Source organism: Talpa europaea (assembly GCF_964194135.1).
Source record: "Talpa europaea genome assembly, chromosome: 10".
Classification (NCBI taxonomy): Eukaryota; Metazoa; Chordata; class Mammalia; order Eulipotyphla; family Talpidae; genus Talpa; species Talpa europaea.
The window spans coordinates 17,696,287-17,722,039 of record NC_140077.1 but is presented as its reverse complement, the minus strand read 5'-3'; the positions used below and the strand labels follow the sequence as shown (position 1 = coordinate 17,722,039).

At 40.3% G+C, this 25,753-nt stretch overlaps 1 protein-coding gene across 1 annotated transcript in view; it reads left to right on the top strand.

Moving 5' to 3' along the window:
* CFAP58 (cilia and flagella associated protein 58) overlaps positions 1-25,753 on the top strand; it is a gene marked incomplete at both ends in the record, with an annotated part of 84,425 nt that overhangs the window by 10,879 nt on the left and 47,793 nt on the right. Inside the window, 5 exons of the mRNA XM_084244557.1 lie at positions 1,268-1,462; positions 3,856-3,993; positions 5,793-5,952; positions 10,005-10,087; positions 13,939-14,130. Coding sequence (XP_084100683.1) covers positions 1,268-1,462; positions 3,856-3,993; positions 5,793-5,952; positions 10,005-10,087; positions 13,939-14,130 — 768 coding nt within the window. The remainder of the gene's footprint in view (positions 1-1,267; positions 1,463-3,855; positions 3,994-5,792; positions 5,953-10,004; positions 10,088-13,938; positions 14,131-25,753) is intronic.

Sequence of the window (25,753 nt, the reverse complement as noted above, 5' to 3'; positions counted from 1 at the left end):
CGAAGTACACTGCTGAGGGGAGCAGCGGGCGGCAGGAGAGGTCTGCGCGCCATGTGGGACCCTCCTTTGGTGGCCAGGGAGCAGCTGGGGATCGAACCAGTGCTGCACAGGCTGCGGGCAACTTCGCAACCCAGCGCTCAACCGCTGCGCCACTGGGGAGGCCCTTTAGTGCAATTCTTAACTTTTATCTAAAGTCAGAAGTCAAGGGCCTCCCCAGTGGCGCAGCGGTTGAGCGCTGGGTTGCGAAGCTGCCCGCAGCCTGTGCAGCACTGGTTCGATCCCCAGCTGCTCCCTGGCCACCGAAGGAGGGTCCCACATGGCGCGCAGACCTCTCCTGCCGCCCGCTGCTCCCCTCAGCAGTGTACTTCGGTCCTTCTGCCTGCTCTGCTCCCCGCTCTGGCTCTGGTGAATTCTCTCACCCTCCCGCGCTTCTGACTGTACCCAGTGCTTGTATAAATAAATAAATAAATCTTAAAAAAAAAAATAAAGTCAGAAGTCAAGCAGATAACACAGGGGTAGTGTCCAGGAGAAAAATACAAGACTTCTTTGAGCATGAGATAAGACCTTTCATAGAATTTGAAGATTGATTGATTGATTGATTGATTGATTTATACATACAAGCACTGGGTATAGTCAGAAGCGCGGGAGGGTGAGAGAATTCACCAGAGCCAGAGCAGGGAGCAGAACAGGCAGACTGACGAAGTACACTGCTGAGGTGAGCAGCGGGCATGGCAGGAGAGGTCTGCGTGCCATGTGGGACCCTTGCCGGCAGCCAGGGATCGAACTGGCGCTGCAGAGGCTGTGGGCAGCTTTGCAGCCCAGCGCTTAACCACTGCACCACCGGGGAGGCCCCTTTTCATGGAATTTGACCATCAGTACTTGTTTAGTAATATCTGTGACTTGTGGAAGACACAATTTTTTATTTAGGTAGAAGGCTAGATTTTATTTGGTGCCTAGTGATGGAGAATTAGATAAATTCTTTCCATGTTTAACTTCTCTAGACTCTTGGGCTTCCATATTTATTTATTTATTACCATTTTTATGGCTTTTTCCACCATCAGTGTGGATGTTTGGTGTTAAAGGCCTAAAAAACAATACAGAATGTTCTTGAAAATCTTGAACCTTGGGGTTCAAAGATAACTTCCCACTGAGGCACTATAAAGGTTTGCCCTGGAAATGAAGGAGCTGAGAGGGGGGATTTTCTACTAGTCGAGACCTGTCATCTCTAGGAGCTTATCTCTGGCCTCCTGTCCCCTTTGTGCCATAGTTCCAGCAAGAGATCCAGCTACGTCAAAATGAAGCTTCCCGGGAGACTCGGAAGAAGGAAAAACTAGAGAAGGAGCTTAAGCAGATTCAAACTGACATGGACACCCGGCAGTCAGAAATCAAGGCCCTGCAGCAGTATGTGCAGAAGAGCAAGGAGGAGCTTCAGAGGCTGGAGCAGCAGCTGAAGGAGCAGAAGGTGGGCTAGGTGTGGGCTGCACCGAGTTTCCTCTCAAAAATAAGGCGCCTTTGTCACAGGCCTGTGGGAGCATTTTGAATTTTCTTTGGAAAACAGCAAACTCCCTTCTCTGTGATTATTATAACACCACACACCTCCACATTGGGCTTTTGAATAGCCCTTATAGTTCCTTATCTTCCTCTGAACCCCATCTTCAGCAGGTTGATTTCTTTTTAACCTTCTGTTAACATATAATGTACACACAGAAAAGTGAACATCACAGGTGTGCAACCTGATGAATTCTCTCCACCTGAATGTTGTATCTGGGTTATTTGTACACAGCCTAAGAAATAGCACCCCAAAAGCCTCTTGGTTCCCCTTTCCCTTCATTCTCTGCCTATTCTGAATTCTAAATAGAATTTAGTTTTACCTGTTTTTATAATTTAAGGAAAATCATACCAGATGTACTCATGTGTGCCTAACTTCTTTCACTTGATATTGGTGGTGGGGTTGATTTATGTTGGTACCACATAGCTAGAGAACTTCTCCATCTGTGCTGTCCAGTATGGTAGCCACTAGTCATCTGTGGCTATCTAAATTTATTTACATAAATTAATAAATTACACAAAACTTACAATCAGTTCAAATGTGCTAGGACCATTTCAAGTGCTCAATAGCCATAGGTGGCCAGTGGATACCATATTGGACGGTACGGATGGAGAACACTTCTATCAGTACAGAAAGTTCCATCTATTGGACAAACAATTCACTCACTAGGCCATTCCCTCTCGTTGCTGCATTATACTATTCCACTGTGGAATATAGTGTGCTTTATTTTAACAGGCTTATCTTTAAGTTTTAAGTTTAGGAAATCATACTCAGTTTTTAGGTGCTTAAAATAATGCTACTATTTTTAATCTTCCTCCTATACCACTGGTTAAAGGTAAGTTAAGTTGCAAAATTCTCGCCTTTCCCCTCTCATTTCTTAAAGAAGCAATTCATGTAATTGAAAAAAAAGTCAGTTCTTGAAAATATTTTCTCTTAGGAAGTCTCCAAAGAATTGTCACATCTTACATTTTTCTACTTAAAAAATGGATATTAGAATATATTTGTCAGTTGCTTAATTAATTCCATATAAAGTCAGAAATCAAATAGATAATACATAATGTGCAGGGCCATGGGAAAAAGACTACTTTAAGCATGAAATTTTTTTTTAAAGATTTTATTTATTTATTTATACATGCAAGCACTGGGTACAGTCAGAATTTCAGGAGGGTGAGAGAATTCACCAGAGCTAGAGCGGGGAGCAGAGCAGGCCAGAAGGACAAAAGTACACTGCTGAGGGGAGCAGCGGGCGGCAGGAGAGGTCTGCGCGCCATGTGGGACCCTCCTTCGGTGGCCGGGGAGCAGTTGGGGATAGAACCAGCGCTGCTGAGGCTGCGGGCAGCTTCACAACCCAGTGCTCAACTGCTGCGCCACCGGCGAGGCCCTTAAGCATGAAATTTGAGAGGTGTTGGGACATTTTAAGAAAACAACAGTGCTTTGTTTAGCAATATCCAGGAATCATGTAAAACAATGTCATTTTTAGCAAAGCTGTCTATATTTTATTTACTTCTTAATGATGAGAAATTGGATCAGTTTCCCCCATCCCCCATATTTAACTTTTGCTTGCCTGAAAGTTATATTTTGGATTAAGTATCTGAATTATTTTCTCTCTTTTTCCTTCAACCCATCTGCTATCCCTCCATCTTCCCAGTATTCTTCAAATAGAAATGACCCTCCCCTACCCCTGCAAATATAATCCTCTGTTCTATGAAACCATGTCTGCTCAGGAAAGCTAGGGAAGAAAGAGGAAACTCTGACACTGAAGCCAGGCCGATAGATATCCCTCATCCCATTGCTGTTCTGTGGTTTGACTTATGTTGGATTAAAAGGGAATTGTTTCTGTGTCGACAGTAGTGAACAGTTCTGCCCACGAAGTGTGGCTGGCATGTTAATGCAGGATTTGCTTCTGAAGATGTAGCTCCCGAGCCCTATAGCTGATAAAACCCGTTTGAATCTCTGGTTCATTTGCAATGATTACAGCAATTGTTGCATTCACGAAGCCTGCCAAACGGCAAACAGGCATTAAAATATTTATCCACCACCTGTGAACAAGACTTCCCAAGGCTCTCAGATAAAAAAAAAAAATTATGCTCACTGTGTTATTCATTAGAAGGCGTCATTTGCCTCAGCCATTTAACATTCATCATGTTTGAGTGCCTGAGTGCTTTCATAGGGGAGAAAGAACAATTTCTACCAAGACAAAAGGAAGTGTGGTTGCTGCTTTTGTCCCAGGAGCTTTCAGGGTGTGTGGACATGCAGATACTGTAATCAGATCAAAAAGCATTAACCAGCTCTTTCTGCACTTTCAGATATTGAATGAGAGAGCTGCGAAGGAACTGGAGCAGTTTCAGATGAGAAATTCTAAACTTCAACAAGAGAATGAGCAACACAGTCTCCTTTGTGAGCAGCTATCCCAGGAAAACCAGCAGAAGGCGTTGGAGCTCAAAGTAAATGCCCATTGGCATATCTGTTCCTTAGCACTCCCTCCCTCTTTTCCTGCTAATAGAGGTTTGCCTTTGTGGTTGGAGCCCTTGATTGGCTCACCCTAGAAGCCTTGGTATAGCAGAGGCAGGCGCAAGCCTATGCGATTGCTTTATGCCCAGAAGCAAACAGTTTGACAACTTCCATTCTTACTCATAAAATTGCAAACCTGATTATTGATTATATGATTATGCAAATGCTTTCCAAAATGAGCTCAGATGTTTGCCCCTGTAATTTAGCCTTGCAAGTAACCCGTTGCCCAGAGCTAGGAACCATTTACATGAGTGAGTGGCAAAGGAGTCAGTTTATATTTTACAACTAGTATGGAGAAGGTGAGACGGTGGGGAAGGGGGAGGGGTGGGGATGAACAGTACTTTTGGGTCTTCACTTCACTTCTGTCCAGTATGCATTTCAAGACAGATCTGTTCTTTTCCTTGCCCTCCTTGAAGAGTGCTGGCAAATTAAGATTGGATAGCAGTTTTATACTTGGATATATATCGTATGCCTACATTCTTAACAGCGCAGCTTTATGTTTGTCATTTTAATTCTGAAAACCCCATAAACTCTACTCTGGTATGTTAGAATACTAAGCATAAAATGAGTGACCAATCAAGAGTAATGCATAGACTTGAGCAATGAATCATGACAGGTTTTGTATCACTGGCCCTTTTGACAATCTGATGGAAGCATGTGCATGCGTGTGTACACTCACACACACACACACACATTTATTTGTCCATCTTGTATTTTATTTTGCATGCTGTATTAGGAAGTTTCTGGGATTTTTCTGAAGTCTGATCATGGAGTCTGGATAAATAACTACTGAGTTAGAACATCTTAGACTCGAAAGGGACCTTAGGCCAAGTAATTTGGACCCTGTCTGGTCTGAGGCTCAGGAACATTTAGAGCAGTCTAGCGTGGTTTGACTTGAAACCATTCTTTATGAGAATGCCATAAGTTGAAGCAGAATCCAAAAGACTACTTAAGACAAAATAATGTGTGAGGCCCTAAGGTGAAATTAAAGTAAAAATACTTATGCCTTTCATCCATTCTCTCCTTTGATAACATGAATGGGGCACCTTGAGAGATGAACACTTTTGCTATCACATTCTGAACCTATGGGTTCTCTCTTGGGCAATAATCTGAAAATAGCATGTCCAGTTAAATTCAGTCTCTTCACTGTCAAAAGCTGGGCATAATTATTAACCTTATTTGGAGAAAAAGGACTGGTTGTTTTTCCAGTAATTTCTAAAAGTGGCAAATTTTTAAATAGTGAATTTAATAAATTCAAAAAGCTTGAAGTCCGCAGACAAAAATTGGATGCTTTCCTTTGCTAGAATTTTTGTTTTGGTGCCTTTTGCTGTCTTGTACACTTGCTTATTAATGTTGCCTGGCCCATCTATAGACTCATATTCTCTGAGGAAGGAGAAAGTTCACTTTGTGAGTCTATGAAAATTGTTAATGGAATAAAACATTGGTAGACACATTTCACACATTTATGATACATACAACTCTATTCTTGTTTGATTCAGTGGTACCTAAGACATCAGATTTGATCAGTCTTTTCATTATTTTTTAGCTAACAGAACCACACATCTTACTCAAAAAGAGTGTTTCAATATCTCTCAAAACTAGTGTGCATTTTGATTTAATCCCATAGAAGAACTTTTCACTGATGTAGGAAGAATTTCCTTTCATCACTCTTGGGTTTGCCATCATCTGCTCACTGATGTGGGCCTGGTTAATCCTCTTGCCCTAATTACAGGCTAAGGAGGACGAAGTCCATCAGATGCGTCTTGACATCGGGAAGCTCAACAAAATCAGGGAACAAATCCACAAGAAATTGCGGCTGATTGAAGAGCAAAAGTCTGATGTGGAGCAGAACAAGGAAACCCTAAAAAATCAGATTGTGGGATTAGAGAGAGGTAACCCAAGATCCATTTGTGCTTTGTTTTATACACTTAGAAACATTTATTGGTAAACCCATATGGCAACTCAAGGCTCCATGGGTACAAACACGAGCCAAGTGAAATGAAATCAGTTAAACAACATTCAAACTGGTAAGTGGCCTCATTTTGAATACCTTAAACATTCTTACCTTCAATTGTTTTCAGCAGGCTCCATTGGCACCCAGAGAGTTCAACCCAAAGTATTGCTCAGTATTCGTCCAGGAGTAAATAATGTCAGTCTTCTTGGATCTGGGGTCTACATGACCTTTAGCTTTAGCCCCTTTTTATCCCACTGAAGATAGGGGACACATTAAAATGAATGTACCCAATTAACATTATATGAGACATGATTACAAAGAATCAGTCAGGCAAAAATAATATGGCTTCTGATTTCTTTCTTCTGTTAGTACTTACTATATAGTGAATTCTTGTTTCAGCCAGCTATAATAACATTGACCTGTGGAGAAAAAACTTAAGTGCCATGGAAGGCCATCTTATGCAGAAAAATCATTAAGGATATAAACTCTGGAGTCAGATCTGGTTGTAGATCCTGCCACTCTCACATACAGTTGTGGGGCGAGGACTACACAAAGCACTTGTGGACAAAGGGCTTGACAATGCATGTGTCTGGCACATAGCTGAACCCTTACTAAATGTCATCTATTATTATTCAGCTATGTTGCTGTTAAGTAAGGAATAGGATAGGATACTATCTTGGTCTGAAAAAGAATGTACTTAAAAATAGAGTATGCTTGTCAAATTTGGTGTGGCAGAAGCAGCTCTGTACTGGAGACAGGTAATCTGGGTTTGCATTCTGCCTGCAGTGGAATATGTGAGGCAGGAACACCTCACTGGCTTCATAAGGGCTGCTGTGAATTAATAAGTCACAGAATGAGATAACAGATATGACTGCATGAAAACATGCATTGTCCACTTAAGGTGAGGGAAAAATCTAAATGTATAGATAAGATTATTAAGAATATTTGTTATGGTAAATCATTGGGAAGTGCGGATATTTTTCCTCCTAAGACACTAGGAAATAATTTTTTTTAAAGATTTATTTATTTACACAAGAACTATGGTATAGGTCAGAGGCTCGGGAGGGTGAGAGGATTCACCAGAGACAGAGCAGGGAACAGAACAGGCAGATTGATGAAATACACTGCTGAGGGGAGCAGCGGGCGAGACAGGAGAGGTCTTCCATGCCCTGTGGGTGTCTCCCTGGGTGGCCAGGATCAAACCCGTGCTGCTGAGGCTGCAGACAGCTTCACAGTGCTGCACTCAACTGCCTGCATCACCAGGGGAGGCCCAGGAAATAATTTTTTTATTGAGGTGCAGTTAAGGCTTAGTTCAATAGTTTCTCCATTCATTCATTCATACATTTATTCATTCAATGATTTGTGTGACTACTATGTGCTGGCGCTATGCTAGCCATTGGGTGCACAGAGATCCCTGTCTCGTAATGCTTAGTCTTGTGGAAACTACAGTCTGATGTCTTCAATGACATAGATGAGGAAAAATGGAACTACTGTAAGCACTTGCTTTGCAACTGGCTTAGTAACATTGAAAGCATCCCTATATTTAATAAGTTCCTATATTTTTGCTTGAAATAGTTCTTAGCTAAAAAAAATTACTTACAGAAATAATATATACATATATAGTGTATTAAAATATATTTATCCATTCAGCATTGAAACGATTTCTTTATTCTTAAATCCTATTTACTGAAGTCATCAGAATCTATCTTCTCGTTAGTTTTTGGATATTGTTAACATTCTTATTTACTCCTTGAGACCTTTTTTATATGCCCACCAAGGAATGGCATTGGATATAATTGTCAGGAACATCAGTCCTCCCTTTGTTATGATTTCTTCTTTTTTTAAGATTTATTTATTTATGCATACAAGAACTGGGGTGTAAGCCAGAGGTGCCGGGGTGAGAGGATTCACCAGAGTGAGTGGGAAGCAGAACAGGAAGATCTACTGAAATACACTGCTGAGGGGAGCAGCAGGCGAGAGAGAAGAGGCCTTCTGCACCATGGGGGTTGCTCCCTGGCAGACCAGGAATAGAACTTGTGCTGCAGAGGCTGCCGATAGCTTGATAGCGCTGTCCTTAACCCCTGTGCCACTAGGGAGTCTTCCCTTTATTATGATTTCTTGCCACAAAAATAAAAAAAAAAATGGTAAATGCCAGAACTAAGAAGAGTTCAGTAGAGTGGCAGGTTATAAAATAAATATATGGATATCAATATCTTTTTTTGTACAAAGAAGTAGACTATGGGATAGAAAAAATCCCCTTTCGCAATATCCCTTTTGTAATAGCAACTAAACTAATATGATATCGATGAATAAAGCTACTAAACTAAATGTGAAGTCTATGTATAAATAACATCACAGAATTCCATTGAGAGGGGTATGACAGAAGACCTGGAAAATGGAGAGATATGCCAAATTCCTGGATAAGAAAACTCAATATAATAAAGATATAAGTCTGTCCAAATTAGTCTATACATGTAATATTTCCCACAAAAATTTTACTGAGTTATGTTGTTTGGACAAGAAAAATGAGTGTAGAGTGCCATTGGAAGAGTAAATGAGACAATAGCCATAAAATTCTGTAAAAGAAGAGTGATGAAGGAACATTTGCCTTTCCAGATGTTTAAATGTATTATATAAGCCTCAGGAGTCAAGTAGTGTCGAGAAAATGTCTGAAAACGCAGATCGATAGAACAGATTGCAAAGACCACAAAAGACAAAAAATTGTCATTTAAAATCAAGGTGTTGTTTCATATCAGTGGGCAGTATAGGTTATTAAGAAAATGGTGACATAATAATAAGCTACCTTTGGGGGAAAAGTGTTAACACCAAATGGGAAAACCTGAAGCCAAGATTGAGAGATTTAATGAAATTAAAACTTTTTTTTTAATATAGGTGTATAGATAAAAGCTGTATAGATAATAGGCTGTACAGATAAAGGCTTATTGACCAAAATATTGTCATAGGATCAGTATCCTTACTATATATAAGGAGCTCATACAAATCCACAAGAAGGATAAACAATTGAGAAAAATGGGCAAAGGGTAAAAGTGGACAATTTGAAAAAATAGAAATACAAATAAATGATCATTAAACATGAAAAAGTAGTCAGCTCTGTTATTAATCAAAGCAATGTACATTAAATACAGATGTATTGGTTTAAAAAATATTGGATTGTCAAAGATCAAGGTGAAGGATAATACCTGGGGTGGTTTGGGTGTGGATTTAAATGCTATTAATTTTCTGGAGAGAAGTTTGACAATAGAGAGGAATGTCTTTGAAAAAAAAATCCCCTTTCATACAGGATTTCCTCCTCTGCAGGTAAAAATGAATAAGAATTTTCACAGGATTATTGCTTATAATTGCACAAAAGGAAAAGAAAAAGGAAACAGCTTGAATGTTAAATGAGGGATTGGCTAAGTACATTATCCATTTTTATACAGTGAAAGTTATTTTGTTTGTTAGTTATAAAAACAAGCTATAAAACTGTAGGTACCGTCTGATTCCCTTTTGATGTAGAAGTATAGGAATATATATATTTGTACTTGTAGTCACACATACACATTTGCATGTTGAAAAGTCTTAAAGGGACTTGTCAAAGTCCTAAATAGATTTTGGAAGATTTAAACTTTGTTCCCTTTTTAAAAATTTGTACCTCTAATTTCTTTCTGTATCTTTAATGACTTGTATAATAAAAAAGATTCAAAAAGAGCAAGGATTTTTTGGAATTAGAGGAACCCGGCCTCCAATCTCAGCCCTGTTACCTCTTATCTGCAGGCCCCTGGCCTGTACTTAAACTTGCTAAGCCTCAGTTTTCATCTCTTTAGTGGGACAGGAAGACCTGCCTCACTGAGTTATAAGGAAAATCATGTGACACTCAATAAACACTAGTTTTATAATTTCAGGCAATCATACAAAGCAGTTTTTGTATCGCTCTGGCAGATTCTTTGTTAGGTTGACTATTTATTATTATTTTGATCCCTGATTATTTAGAGCTGGAGACTTCAAAGAAACAAGCAGAACTTGATAAGAAAGCAATGGATGAGCTTCTGAGAGAAAGAGACATATTAAATAAGGTGAGTTTGTTGCAGTAACATGGTAAATAAGATGTCTCTCTTTAGTGCAATACTATCTGTCTATAACTGGTTGTGTAGGGAAGGAAAACTCCGAGGCAAACAAAAGCAGATTAGAATAAATAATAGTGCTGGGTTTTCCTCTAAGCTGCTGTCTGCAGTCCACCATTCCCTGGCCCTCAATTGAAACTGCATTATCATCTGTGAGCACAAAGCGACTTTGGAGAATTATCATAGAAACTAGCAGGGGATTTCAGAGTGTTCTCTTTTTGTGGCTAGTGTATTATTCAGCATCATAAACAGTTGATCCAAATTCCTGAATTTAATGCCTGCAATATGCATCTTTTGCTAATCCAGAAAATACACTTGATCTTAGCCAAAAGGCCGAGAAGTGATCAGAAAATAGAGTGACTATTAATAAAAATCTGACTTGGTAGTGTTAGGTGTGTGCATGGCATGGCTGGTTGGCGATACAGAGTCTAATCTTTCTTCCATCTTTTTCAGGGTTGTTCTAGGTTTGTTTTTTTCCCCCCAACCCTTATCCTTTCTAGTCATTAAGCTCAATGTGGTGCAAAACTGAGGGAGGGTTTGCGGGGAGCTTGAGGCCTAGAGGTTCCCCCATTTAAGTCAGGATGCCCCCCTCCCCCGCCCCCTCCACAACATTTCTGCCTCTCCCTGACCCCTCCAGAGAATTCCTTCCATGCGAGGTCATTCATAGGAGAAAACTGCTTTCAAGGATTTAGGGTAAATGTTTCTGCTCAAGGATTTCCTCCAGGAAGGAAAAAACTACAATCCAGGCATCCAATGGGGAGGCTGCTTCCATAACAGGCTGATGGCCTAGAAGCTTCGCCTGTCAGAGTAGAAACAGCCCAGATTCATTCACTCTGACTTTCATTATTTTTCTAGGTTTCTGCAAATTCAACAGATGTTAACAAAATGGACCATTAGCTTGCTGTGGATTATTCAGGGACTCTCAGGAGATAGTAGGAGATTCAATATCTTTAAACATTGAGCACTCCTTAAGAAAATCATTGAATTTTTTTTGTTTGCATAATCCTGGAAACTGTTCCTTTATTCTTCAAATTTGTACATGTAAACAATATCATTGGATTTAGATTTTTCAAATTTATTTTGAACATGCACAATATTTATTTATTTTTTAAAAAATATTTTATTTTATATAATTCTTACACCTTTTTTCATCTTTGCACAATGTATGCATTTTCATTTTGGTTATATTCCCCATACAATTGCACCCCCCCCCTTGAACACATACAATATTTATTCCATTTAATTTTTATGTATACTGGTAAATCATTCACTAATAGATTCCTTGCCACGATAAGCCATGTAGGCCAACATGCATTATACATTTATTTGTTCGGTTTGACTAATGTCAACTCCTCCTTTAGGACTGGGTTTATATATTTTTTTCTTTCCTGACCATTATGTCCTTAGTTCCTGACATGGCGCCCAATCCTCTGCAGGTAAAGTGCTCAACCTTTAGCGATAGTACATTTTTTTCCCTCTGACGTGAACTGCCACCTTCATCAAATAAATGAGTGACACAGTTTTGACAGGCAGCACTGTTAATATGTTTTGGTTCTTTCAGTGTCATGTTGAAGTGACTTTATCTTTTATAGAGCAAATGTTTAATTCAGTACTTGAAAATAGAGTCAACCTTTTCTATTTTCTACACCATCACCCAAGCAAGGTTTAATGTGCCTTTTACCTGTTTATATTCCAGTGGTTTTCGGACCTGGCTGCAGGTCTGTATTGATTAGAGATTTGGGAAGGTACCTTGTGGAACCCAAGGATATAGCTGGACTTCAGGAACTGATAGGAACTTGGGCTGGTGTTCTGGGGAATCACAGCAAACCCTTTCTCTCTATTATTGAGACCTCATCCTTTCTTTCAGTTAAGATTATTGTTCTGTTTCCCAGTCAATATGCAGAAAAACACTGTCACAAACAGCTCCCAAGTTCGTGAGTTGCAAAAATCTGAAGGCCCTGTGTCAAAAGTTTCTGGGAAGGGCCACCAGGTCCACTCACCTGTGATGAGAAAAGAGACCCTTTTGCTTGGTCATAGCCACTAGAGTTGCACGGCTATTAACTCCCCCAAACCTCTGCCATTTCTATTTCAGTATAAGAAGCCACAAGTGCAGGATTTAAAAAATATCTACAGAGCCTCCCTGGTGGCGCAAGGGGTTAAGACAGCTATGAGGCTAGCCGCAGCCACTGCAGCACTAGTTTGATCCCTGGCCAGGGATCATGCCTCTCATGCCTCTCATGCCTCGCCTGCTGCTTCCCTCAGCAGTGTGTTTCAGTCAATCTGCCTGTTCTACTCCCCACTCTGTCTCTGGTGAATCCTCTCACCCCCCTATACCTCTGGCCTGTACCCCAGTTCTTTGTATGCATAAATAAATAAATCTTTAAAAATAAACAAACAAACAAATAAATAAATATCTACATGCTTGGATCTCATCCAGATCTACTAAATCAGAATCTTTGGAATTGAGACATGCATTTTTGTTTTTTAAAAAACTGGGTTAATTTTTTTTTATTGTGGTAAAATACATGAAGCAATATATGCCTTTAGTGACATTTAGTATGTTCACAATGTCATGCCACCATCACTACTATCTATTCCAGAACATTCTCATCACTCTGAAAGGAAGCCCTGTACCTGTCACTTTCTAGTTCCCTTCTTTCACCCTTGATGACTACTATTCTGTTTTCTGATTCTGTGGATTTGACCATTTTTTATATAACTGGAATTGCATAACAAGTGAACTTTTATATCTGGGCTCTTTCTTGGAGAATAATGTTTTCAAGCTCTAACCATGTTGTAGCATGTATCAATGCTTCCTTTCTTTTTTATGGCTGACTAATATTTCACTGTAATGGTTGTTTATCTCTTCATCACTTGATGGACATTTGCATTGCTCCCACTTTTGGCCCTTATGAATAGCGCTACTGTGAATGTTCAAGTACAAAGTTTTTTTTTGAACAAGGTTTTGTTGAATTGGGTTGAACCCAATTCTTTTGGGTATCTACCTAGGAATGAAATTGTTGAATCAGATGTTGATTTTAGGCATCTGAATTTTTAATAAGATGGTTTTGTTTTATTTTTTGGTCAAAGTCCATGTTACATAATTAGGTTCAGTTGTTGTAACCTTATAAGTAAAGGCTAGATGGAGGATGAAAAAGCATGGACTTTGGGGTAAGCCAGCTTGGATTCAAATTCTGACTCTGCCACTAACTCCCTTATTTTTTTTTAAAGATTTTATTTATTTATATAAGAATTGGGGTACAGGTCACAGGCACGGGAGGGTGAGAGAATTTACCAGAGACAGAGCGGTTAGCAGAACAGGCATATGGATCGAATACACTGCTGAGGGGAGCAGTGGGCAAGGTAGGAGAGGTCTGCCACACCATGTGGGTTTCTACCTAGCCGGGCAGGAATTGAACCTGCGCTGCAGAGGCTGTGGACTGCTTCACAGCACAGCGTTCAACCTGCTGCGCCACCGGAGAGGCCCACTTACTCCCTTATTGTATGAACCTGTAGGCAAGCAGCTTCTCCTGCTACCTCTCAGTCTGTTTCCTATGCTAAAATGGGTGCAATACAATAGCCACTTCTTAGGGATAGTGTGGTTGCTTAGTATATTTATATCTGTGTTTAAGTGCTTTGTGCAAAATTAACATAAGCTCTTACAAAGCAGTAGAGAATAATTATTTTGATTCATTAAAAAAGTATGCATCAAATTATTTTTAGGGATGAGACCAGGGGTAAATTTAACCCCAAATCCCTAAACATTTTGAGTAATGTGACAGCTCTATTGTACTTATTTTTAGAATATGCTTAAAGCGGTCAATGCGACCCAGAAACAGATAGACCTGGTAAAGCTCCATGAGCAAGCCAAAAGGAACCTGGAGGAAGAAATCCAGAACTACAAAGATGAGGCTCAGAAGCAAAGAAAGATCATCTTTCAACTGGAAAAGGAGCGAGATCGGTACATTAATGAAGCCAGTGATCTTACCCAAAAGGTAAGCCATTCCTGGACCGGTGGGTGGGACTGGCATCTTTTTGTCTGATTGTCTCACATCATTGCAAAGAGGAAGACTTCTCAGATTTCAGCTGTGGTCCACATGAAGATTTTAGAGGAATGTTGTTGGAATAAAAATGGCCCCAGAGTTGATCCTGGGCCACGTTGTGAAATGGACAAGTCATTTGCTTGGTGATCTTTTCAGAACCCCTTTCTCAATTTCTTGCTCTCTCTCTTTCCTGTGGCTCCACTGGATCTGTGGAGCAGGATCCCCAGGTTGGCCTTCCCATCTCTCAGCCCTTCTTTCTCACCCTCCATCTGTCACTGAACCTTCTGTCCCTCACGACAAGGATTCCAACTTTAATTGTTAGGAGACGAGTGCCTGATTAGATGACTTCAGATTAAGATGCGAGGGACCATAGGTCTCAGCTAATGTGTCACAACTCCCAAAAGCATTTTTATTTTAAAACTATTGTAAACCTAAAACCTCACCATTGGTGGAAATACACCAGTGCTGCTGCTTGTGAACTGCTCCAGAAGGGAAGGCAGTCTTATTAAGGATGACCCAGGGATTTGGACTTTACTTTGACTACTTATTTTAGCACATGGCCTACATTAGGCAAAAGTGGGTAGACCAGTGCTCTCTTGAGTGCATTGCAGATGGCACAGAGCAGAGGTTTCAGGGTGGGGTGGAGGCCTGTGAATGCAGTTTCAGTTACGAGGCTGAGAAACCAGCAGCAAGTTCTCCTGTGTTTACCAATGCTCTTGCATCTTTGTTTTGTTTTGGAGGGGAATCTCAAAGATGATGAGAAAGGGATAGTTAGCATTTGAGATATAAACAAAAAGTAGGAAACACCTTAACTAGTAGGAAATCAGCTTCTTCCCACTGAGACAAAATAAATGCTGAGCAGATATTTCAGAATATACATTTGGAGGAGCACGTGTCTTCCTTGTCTAAGAGGCCCAAGTGATCCCCCTGTCCCTGATGGGAAGCCCTTGGAATGAGGCCCATTTCTCTTCCCATGTAACCATCCAAGAATCTCAATTGATTGATTTACTGACTCTGAGAGGACTAGTTGTCAGTGCAGGCACTCTTGTTCGCTAGCTTGGGTTAGCCCATTAACCTCTGTATCTGTCAGCTTCAACTGTAACAATCTCGGTGGCTTATAACCATAGAGATCTATTTAATTTTGCTCACATTAATGGCCTTTGAAGGTCAGCAGCAGCCCTGCTTCACAACCTCTTCACTCCAGGCTGACTCCGTTGGGATGTGCTGGCCAATTACAGAGGGAAGAGTGGACCTTCTGATGATCTCAGAGCTTCTGCTGGCAAGGGCCTGTCCACTCATATTACTCAGCCAAAACAAGTCACGTGGGTAAGCCTGACAAGCTGGGTAGGAGTATGATCCTTCTAAGAGAGGGGCCCTGCGTGGTGAGGCAGTGAGCTACCTGAGCAAACAGGCTGTTGCAGGCTCCTGTTTCTCCTTCCTTGTTATCAGCCTCTCTCTCCTCCTGGCTGCCGTCACACTGCTGGAGCTAACTGTTAAAAAGTTCCAATGTGACCTTATTATTACTCCAGGCTTTGCAAACCTCTTTCGCCTCTTTGCAACCTGAGCCTGCACTTCTTAAAAGTTTTCTCATCCCAGCACGAGTAGAAAATCATGTGCATGTGGCATGTGGCATGTGGAAAGAAGAGGAATGAGACTATTTGGGGCTGGAGGGGACTCACCCAGGGGTGCTAGTGTCCTACCTGTTTACCCCGTGGGTAGAGTGAATCATCATTTTGGTGTCCACCTGTGACCCATTCAAGACACAATAATTGATGTACTCTCACCTATGGGACAGAGTCCAGGCTCTCTGTTCTCCCTGAAAAGAGTCTTTGCTCCCCTTCTCTGTGTGGTAGAGTCCTATTCGTCCTTCAGAATCACCTCAAATGCTCATCTCTGAGGTCAAATCTGCTCTGACCCCTTTGGCAGAGGGGTTTCTTTCTCCTTTATGAATTAGTTGTTATCTCTGGAATGGCATTTATCACCCTCAAGTGTGATTTTTTTATTTGCAGATTTGTTCTCCTTACTTTGCAGTGAGCTCTGGGGAGCAAGGATGATATCTCATTCATGTCTTTATTTCCAGAGTTCTGATTAATAGCAGGCACCCAACAAGTGTCTGTGTAAATGGAAAGATGATGAGAGGCACAAAGAATGCTGCCACTGATTGTAATACAGGATTGTATATTTCTCTTCCTTGGAAAAAGAGAGATACTGGTACCTAGTGTTGCTGTTAGCTGCTTTTCACAATTTCTGATGTTTAATTCACAAGATTATATAATGTCTCACCTAAATAATTTAAGCATAAGTTCTTAAAATACTATTTATCAACTGCAGTTTTTCTGTCTCTAACCTAATGCCTGACAGCATATATCAGTTACTATAGCAACTTGTTTCACCTCCGGACTTTTGATTAAGGGCATGTATATCTTTTGGCCCCCTCCCTATATTTCTTTCTTCCTTTACTGTGTCTGTCACACACACACACACACACACACACACACACACACACCACCCCCCTCCCCCACACATACACCATTGGGACAAATAAAATTTCTTTCCTATTTATAGGGAATTGAGGAATAATATGGGTTGGGGAAGATGGCAGGAAATTGATATTTTTATCTACTTCTAAAGTGAGTAAACATTTTAGTTTTATCCTTGTACCCCAGTAATTTCTTTTGTAAAAATTGAATCTATGGAAAAATGAGAAATGCAATTTTTTTATAAAATACTATTCTTCAAAATAAATTTTGCTACATTTATTTGATACAGTATTAGGTAGCCATTAAAATCAGGTGCTTGAAAAATGTTTTAAGTGGGGAATGTGTTCACAGCATAGTTATGATAAAAATGGAATGTAAGATAATTTGTATGGTTTTACTGCAAATTCATCTGTATGCAGGATGGAGGCATATGTCATGGGGTGACTGTGAGGATTAAATGAGGTGATATTTGTAAGTATTTAGAACAATCTGGCACATAGCAAGTGCTATGTAAGTATTTCAAAAAGAGACTAACAAATTTGTTGATAAATGGTACAGAGCTTTTCCTTAAAATGGCATTTAAATATAGCCATTCTCAACTTCTTGTTAAATGCCAATAGGGTGTAGCCATAGATAGAATGTTTTAATAGCATCCAACACTAAAGCTGACAGAAAGCTAATGCTAAAATGGAAGAAAAGGGAATGGGTGAGAATTGTAAAGCCTACAGAGGTGAATTGAGAAAATGCATCCGAACCTCAACTCACAGACCCTTGAACTTGCTTCAGAAAAGAGAGTCTCTGAGAAGAGTTGGAGATGCCTCAGAGCTCTCCTGCCATCTCTTCCCTGCCTCGGGGCTGTGTGACCCAGGAACTGACTGTCACCTCGACTTGCCAACTATTTCTGCCCAGCGGTTCTGTCCCGCAGACCTGGAGAACAAGCAGGCAGGCCATGGGGAAGTGTCTTACAGTGCATTCTGAGGAGGGGGATTTAGGGGTAAGGGCAGAGGCAATCATCCCCAGAAGTGGGGTATGCCAGGAATTACAGTTTTCTTTCTGCCTCATGAGCACAGGGCCACAGGGAGAAGGCAGGAGGCCCTGGGTGCCTCTGAATGCCGAAGTGGAGAAAAACTAGGGATTGGGAGCTAACTTGGACCCTACACGTCACTGTATTTTTAGCTGCAGATTTACAAGTGGATTCCAGCCCCACTTGTGCTAGACCCCTCCATGGTGCTGTTCTTCAGATTACAGTCCATCCTACTTGCTCAAGGGTGAATTAAGGGAAAAAAGCAGATTAATAGGGACTATGGGGAAAATGTGCTTTTTCCCCATAGAAAGAGGCTGGACTCTGGGAGCCTCAGGGTAAAAATCTGGCTCTGAAAATTCATCTATGGTAGGTATTTTGATCAAGCTCTCTGAAAGCCATTTTTTATAAGTAAAAGTTGACTCTCACTGATTTCCTGAGGTTCAACCTAATAGAAGACAATGCAGAGAGAAGGTTTGGCTTCTTTCAAAGGTTGTAAATATGTAAAACCTGGTGCCTAGTTTCTTCTAATAGGAAGAAGAATCTTTGTTGAGCAAAATGCCTTGCTATTTGGCTGATAAACCAGAGTGAACAAAGTCAGGGTAAAGGAACAGATATTGGGAAGGGAAGGGAGTATGGTGAGCTGGAAATATGGGGATCAGAGAGAGAACAGGCAACACCCTTGCCAAGGCACTAGGATCTTGGGGACAGCCAGCCAGTGAGGAGTTCCCTAGAGGCAGGAATGATGGAGGAACTGCCAAGAGCAGAGGTACCCCAAATTTGATTTTAAGTTCTTCCCTGTGCTGTGTACCTTAAACCTTCAATGACACTCTGTTCATCAGCCCCGAGATGGATTATATTTTGTGGGGGCAGGAACGGGATGGTGAAGGGTGTGAGGCCACACATCCTGGAGAAGGGGTAGCAGGAGCAAGAGCCAAGGGGCTCACTGGGAATCCAGAATGCCAGGGAGACAAGAAATAGAAGCCACGACAAGTGGGAGATGAATTCCTGGACATAGTAGATGACATACTTGGTTTCCTAGCGTTCAGAAAGGGCATTCTCAACTTTTCGTCATTGTCATCATTACAGATAGGGCGATGCCAGCAGAATATAGGACAGTCATCTGGGTTATATGTTCAAGATGACTTTACCTCTGGGTATTACAAAGTCAAAACAAAAAGGAAGAGATGGATAAAATAAGGAAAGCTAAAAAAAAAAATTAAAAAATTAAAATAAATGAATGCTTATAAAGAGACCCCAAAATAAACAGAGTCCAAACAAAATAAACATTGATTTAAAATTCCCATTGAAGACAATAAAAACAGAATGGATGTGGTGGATAGGGGGAGCCTGGAAAATGGGGGTGCATACTTGATGAGGTCTCTTAGAATGCAGAGGGGACAAAATGAAAGAAAAATTCTCAAAGAGCTGAAAAGATAAGAAATAAGAAGCACAGGGAATAGAAACCCACATGTGGTCTGCTGGCTCTGATGGTCGCTCGGTGAACCAAGGTGTGATGGGGAAACATTTCTGGAGATGAAGGAGTGGGGGTATGAATGGATGATGTCCCTGGCACAGGTAGTGATGGGAGAATTTCCTGTGGACTTACTCTGGAACAAAGTGAGTTTGTGTATGTGTGTGTGTGTGTGTGTGTGTTCACTTACCTACAGTGAAGAAGAGTACTCTTTTTAGAAGTTATTATTATTTTAAATTGGAAAAAGAGTGGGGGGAAATATACCAACGCATTAATAGTGATCTCTGGGTGGTAGGACTACAGCCTGTTTAAATTTCTCCCTTCTGTGCTTTTTGTAGTTTTCTAAAGTGAATTTTTAAAATAATATTTAGTTATGCAAGAACCGGGGTACAGGACAGATGCTCGGGAGAGTGAGAGGATTCACCAGAGACAGAGCGGGGAACAGAACAGGCAGATTGACGAAATACACTGCTGAGGGGAGCAGCGGGCGCGGCAGGAGAGGTCTACCCTGCCATGTGGGATTCTCGTCGGCCACCTGGGATCGAACCCGTGCTGCAGAGGCTGTGGACAGTCACACAGTGCGGCGCTCAACCACCTGCGCCACCAGGGAGGCCCTCTAAAATGAATTTGTATCACTTTAGTATCCTGACAAAAATACAGAGAAAAAGTGTTCATAAAACCTTGCCATTCTTCTGCACCAAATAATACTACATGTTCCCTAAGGAGATTTATTAACTGTGATCACTGACCCTTTGGGGCTTGGCTTCCCGTCTTTGGCAGGTGGGCAAATCCGTGTGAAGTCACCATTACTCATATGTCTGCCTTGTCCATGTACATGTTCCTTGAGGGCAGTTCTCACCCAATTTTTATCTTTTCATATTATTTATTAATCAGGTTTTTTGAAAAGAATAGCTAGAAAGCATAATTAGATCTCTCAATGAACTAGTCAAGCCCAGCTTTTAAGATATTTATATTAAATTCCTTGATAATGTATTTACCACTGTGTATCTCCCCTTCCCCTAAATTCATTAGAAATATGCTGCTGTACTAGACAATTTAATCTGATTTAACCTTGACAGTTTTAGCCGAGAGTGACCTTGGCATGGTCTATTCTTCTACCATGGTATCGAGATTTGCCTTCTGGTTCTTTCTGTTTCGAGAAAGAAAGGTGAAATCTACAATATGGAAAGCCCTACTTTTCATGTTATTAATTTCACTTGGAATTACGCAGAAGAAAAAGACAATCCCCTTAGTGTCAGAACTGGATGTTTCTTAATCCCAAACCCTTTTTCTTGTGTTTGTCACAGTCCACACTCACCATAGCAATGCTGTGTAACACACACTCACACCCCTTCTCTGGCCTGTCCAACTGAGCTCCTGCTTCTCACTAACATCCCCGCAGTAGGCTAGGGGATCAGCTGATCTTGGCTGGGCATGGCTCAGGACTGTAGGTCTGGTCCAGTTCTGCTGTTTCTCATCCTCTAGGATGCTTGTTCTCATGGGGAAAGGAAGGATGGGAACAGAGAAACACAACGACATAAACACACTTCCATGACTCTCAACCTGCCTAACATTCTCTTACCACCTCTTGGAAAGTCACGGGCCAAGCCAGGTCTCGACAGAACCCTCCAAAGTAGGCTGTGGGGGCAGGGGCAGGAGTGAGTATTTCCTGAACTGTAAGATAATTGGCTACAGGGTTTCAGCAGTTTCTACTGGCATGGTTTTTCTTGTGCCATATTCTAAATTTTACTGTTGAAATAAATTGAGAGGGGCCAGAAGTGACATTTTAAGTTGTGAGCCACCATATTTATTCTTTCCAGAACTTTTAAAAAACTCGGTAAAACCATTCTTAGTTAATTATTAAACTTGCCAAACATTTTGATTTCATGTACTTGGTTCGTTTTAGGACCTCTCTTTTTCATTCTAAATACTAAACTGGCAATTGCTTTCCAAACATTTTATGTGGCAGAAAGCATACTTTCACAATGTTTTCCTTCCTGCAAGTTTTAGCTCTCTGTTTATTTTCCTCGACAGTATCAGGTAAAGCTCCTCTAGACAGAGATTCCTAGAAAGGAATAATAATGTACTTTCAAGGCCTTAGTGAGAAAAGCAAAAGTGATCAAAGAATTATTGTTCACTGAATAGGTGTCTTCATAATGAAATAAAACTTCTATTTCTTTGATATTAATTTGAAGTTTCACGCAGAGCATTTTTAATAGGGCAGAACCCTGGAGAGGGACTTCAAGGGGACATGTGCAAATTATAAGCCTTTTGTGTTATAATAAAAAGAATTGTCCTGTGGATCACTGTTTTCCTGAAGAATTTGACCCACAGAAAAATCAAATTGATTTGTTAAATACCTATATTATACAATATGACTTAATATTTCTTAAGTGATTAAATTACTTTAGGCCAGGTAGTTATTTGATGGCACAAATATTTATTTTCTCACCTCCATTCTCACAATAGCCCCAGGAGGTAGATAGTATCACATTCCCTGTGCTATAGTATAACATAATATGGTATCAAAAACCAGACAGAAACAGAAACATGCCTTGCTAAACCTAAGAGAGGATAAAATAAGAGAGAGAAAAATAGGGAAAACTTAAAATTTCCTATGCCTGGACATGTGGGTGTTTTCTTTTTCATTGTAAGTTTATCAGTCCCATTGTGGAGGTAAAGGCATTGTCAGCATTCAGACCATTGACATTGAGTCAGAAAAACTTATTTGGGAAGTTTATTGTACTGATATTTCATCAAATGTAAGTTAAAGGGTTCCAAATTCAGTGACCTACTTTCTTATCTATATGATGTTTTGACTATGCTGCAGATTTTCAGCTTGCGTTATTGATTTTTATCTCACTCTTATTTCTATTGGCAGGTTGTTTTAACAGAAAAAGGAAAGGTAGGAGTAGGTTATAAACTGGGACTGTGTCCTCAGAGTGCACGGTAAGCATTTTCTGGGCTCCTCTGAAGTGAGCTTACAAACGTTAGGAGCTTCAACTCTCTGACTGTAATAAAACTTTCTATATTTGGATGTGATTTATCTCATCCAAGTTGGTTTGAGGTATGGAAAGTCTAATCAATTAATGAAGCTCCGGCTCACATCCTGTTATATACCATTTTTAACGGGGGTCATTTTGCTGACGAAAGGTTTTGCTCTTAACACCTCACACAATTTATGCATTTTCAGGATTTCCACTTCTATGTGACATCAGTTTGAATGATTTCCTTCAAAACAAATTTAGTACCAACACTTAGAATGAAATTGCTCTGTAAATTATCTTTTCCCTTGGTTTCAATACCTGTTTTTTCTTTCCTTGTCATGCATGGAGATACCTTTGATCTTCCTGGTATCATGATGGTTTGTATGCTCCCAGCTTCAAAAATACTAAAGCATGTTTGTGGCTTTGTGTACTGTTATGTATAGGAATATGGGCCCTGTTAGTTGGAGGCGCCGAAAAGAAACATTATTGGTTGCATCCTTCCTCTGGAGGGAGCAGCCTCTGTCCACACAAAGTAGTATTCTTGTTATAACATTTCTCAAAGTAATTGAACAAGAAATTTTTTCTCTGATATGCTGCTTGATATTCTGAATGCTTATGATGCTCTTCAAAGTCTTTTCAATCTGTTTGTTTCACTAACCCCAGAGAGGGTGTTGTCATGTCCATGCAGAAAGGCTAAATTTTAGTGCTTCTCTTAAAAAAGAATCAAATAAAAGATGCAGGATTGGATGCCTTACTTAGGTTTCACATTTATTCCTAAGTTAAACATTTTAGTCACCCGTCATGCTTAAGGATTTGAATGATTCGAATCAAAAAAAAGATGGAAAAAGGAATGAGATTTCTTTTTATTGCAGATATATCTCTATGCCTATTCTTCATACCTCCTTGCCTCTGATTCTCTAATTTTGCCATGACCAGATCTCCAATCAACCAACCAAGCCTTTCACCACTAAGTCTGTATATATCTTAACTTATGCCATTCCCCCTGTTCTCCATATCAAGTCAATGACAGAAATTAATAATAGAAACATAGTAAAAGCATATGTAAGTACTTTGTACAACTCTAGTTGCACACATTTCAAAATTGATTGAAATAGATAATTATTGAGAAAATGTGTACATTAGGGTTTGACTTGACAAGAAATAGGAAGATTAATAACTATGGAAATCACCAAAAATGTTGAGAATTAGCTCCTTCTATGCCACCAAGGGTGGGATGACCTTAGAATTGAGTTTCTTTAAACTTTAAGAAACAGATGATCTTCAGGGGACACATTTTTTTGTGAATCTACAAAAAAATGCTACTGTGATAATTGTGATTTATAGGAAATATATTTGTTTCCTCGAATGACCAAAACATATTTCTCCTATATTTTTGGTCTTCACCCATAGCTCCTGACATACAGTGCTCAGAAAACACTTGTAATTTCCTAAGAATTGAGAGTGATAAATGTGTCGATTGTTATGTTAATGAGATGACCTTTGGGAAAAGCACCTAAGGATAGCTACTGGTTGCCAGGGAAACCTATGAAGTGATTAGAAAGTTGGAGTTTATTTATTTTTATTTTTTTAATGTCTTTTTTTAAAAGATTTATTTATTTATTTATACAAGCACTGGGTACAGTCAGAAGCGTGGGAGGGTGAAAGAATTCACCAGAGCCAGAGGGGAGAGTAGAGCAGGCAGACTGAAGAAATACATTGCTGAGGGGAGCAGTGGGTGGCAGGAGAGGTCTGGGCGCCATGTGGGACCCTCGCCCAGTGGCCGGGGATCGAACCGGCGCTGCAGAGGCTGCGGGCAGCTTCACAACCCAGTGCTCAACTGCTGCGCCACTGGGTAGGCCCCTATTTTTTTAATGTCTTTTTTAATATTATTTTTTACATCATTGTTCATTTTTAAACAATATTTGCTTCCCCCCACCCCCTCAGGTGGAGTCCCCATAGAATTTCCTTAACCAGTGCACCCGTGCACCATCACCTCAGTCCCCTGTGCTCCTCCCTCCCTCCTGCTGATCCCGCTCCCTCCTCCTCCCCTGCAGGATGTCTCTGATTTATAATTGTCCATTTTTGCTTTGTTGTGTTTGTACTGTTATTATTTTTTTACACTGATGTCCTATTTGGTTCCCCTATATTCCTGCTATAAGTGAAACCATGTGATATTTTTCTTTTTCTTTCTGGCTTATTTCACTGAGCATAATTCCTTCTAGTTCCATCCATGTTGCTGCGAATGGCATGAGTTTATCTTTTTTGATTGCTGAATAATATTCCATTGTGTATATATGCCACATCTTCTTGATCATCTATTTTTGGGCATTTGGGTTGTAGAAGGTTGGAGTTTAAAGTTCTATACTGGGAGGGAGAAGGGACTACAAGTTGAGTTCTTTTGCCAATGACCAATGAGTTAATCAATCATACTTACGTAGTGAAGCTTCCATTAAAACTCAAAAGGGTTTCAGAGAGCTTATGGGCTCATGTAAAGATTTGGGGGAGAATGGTGTCCCTGAGAGGGCATAGAAGCTTCATACCTTGCCTTATGCATCTCTTCCATCTCATTGTTGACTTTTATCCTTAGCCTTTGTAGTAATTTGTTGATTTATTGAAAAAATGGGTTTCCTGAGTTCTGTGTGCCATTCCTGCAAATTAATTGAACCTGAGGAGGGTGACCTGGGAATGTCTGATTTATAGTCAGTTGGTCAGAAGCACAGGTAATAATCTGGGCTTCAACGGGAACCTGAAATCTGAGGAGGGGGATCCTCCATATTTACCACAAATGTGGGGGATCCTCCAGTGTGTTACCTGGTTGATATCTGAGATAGAGGTGGTCTTAGGAGAATGGGACTTTAACCTGTGCAATCTGATGCTAGCTCTGAGTAGACAGGGTCAGAATTGAGCTTGTTGGTTTGGGGACACCTTCAAATACTCATTGAAAATTGGATCTCAGGACAAACACAGCTGCTCAAGGTCTTTGTATTCGGTGGGGTAATATTGATTGGCATTGCCTTACTGATATAACCCATACCTTCATATAAATGAAGATTCCAGGGCTAGGAGAGAGTTTAGGGTCTGAAATGTGTCCTCGGTTAGCATGGTTGAGGGATAAGAAGGAACAGACATTTCTCACAAATTATATGAACCCTAAATATTAACTGCTTAGATAAGGTGTGTAGGACCATCCATTAGCCTTCCAGTATCTGATTCTCCTATAACACCCTGTGCATTTCTCAGTCTATTGGTTGTATCCGTTCCTGGATTATCCATTTTATGGTGGAGTCACTCTGTAGAGGTAAACTTGAGCATGGGGAATGTGTCTTACTCTTCTTTATACCACTAGTGATTTTGCAGTGTCTGCCTCAGATAGTTTCTTAATTCATGTTTTTAATACATGTTTATTGAGGAAATGAATAAATGGATGAAAAATGAGTGAGTCAACAAAGAGGTACTCTGTTAACTTTGTGAAACTAGCAGAAATGTTGCTATTAAAATACAACTAAAAAGAAAACTAGAGACCAAGATAACTAGTGAATATTTATGCAGAATCTTAAATGAAATTCTAGCAAACCAAATTCAATAGTACATTTCTTTTATCATCCAGTATGAC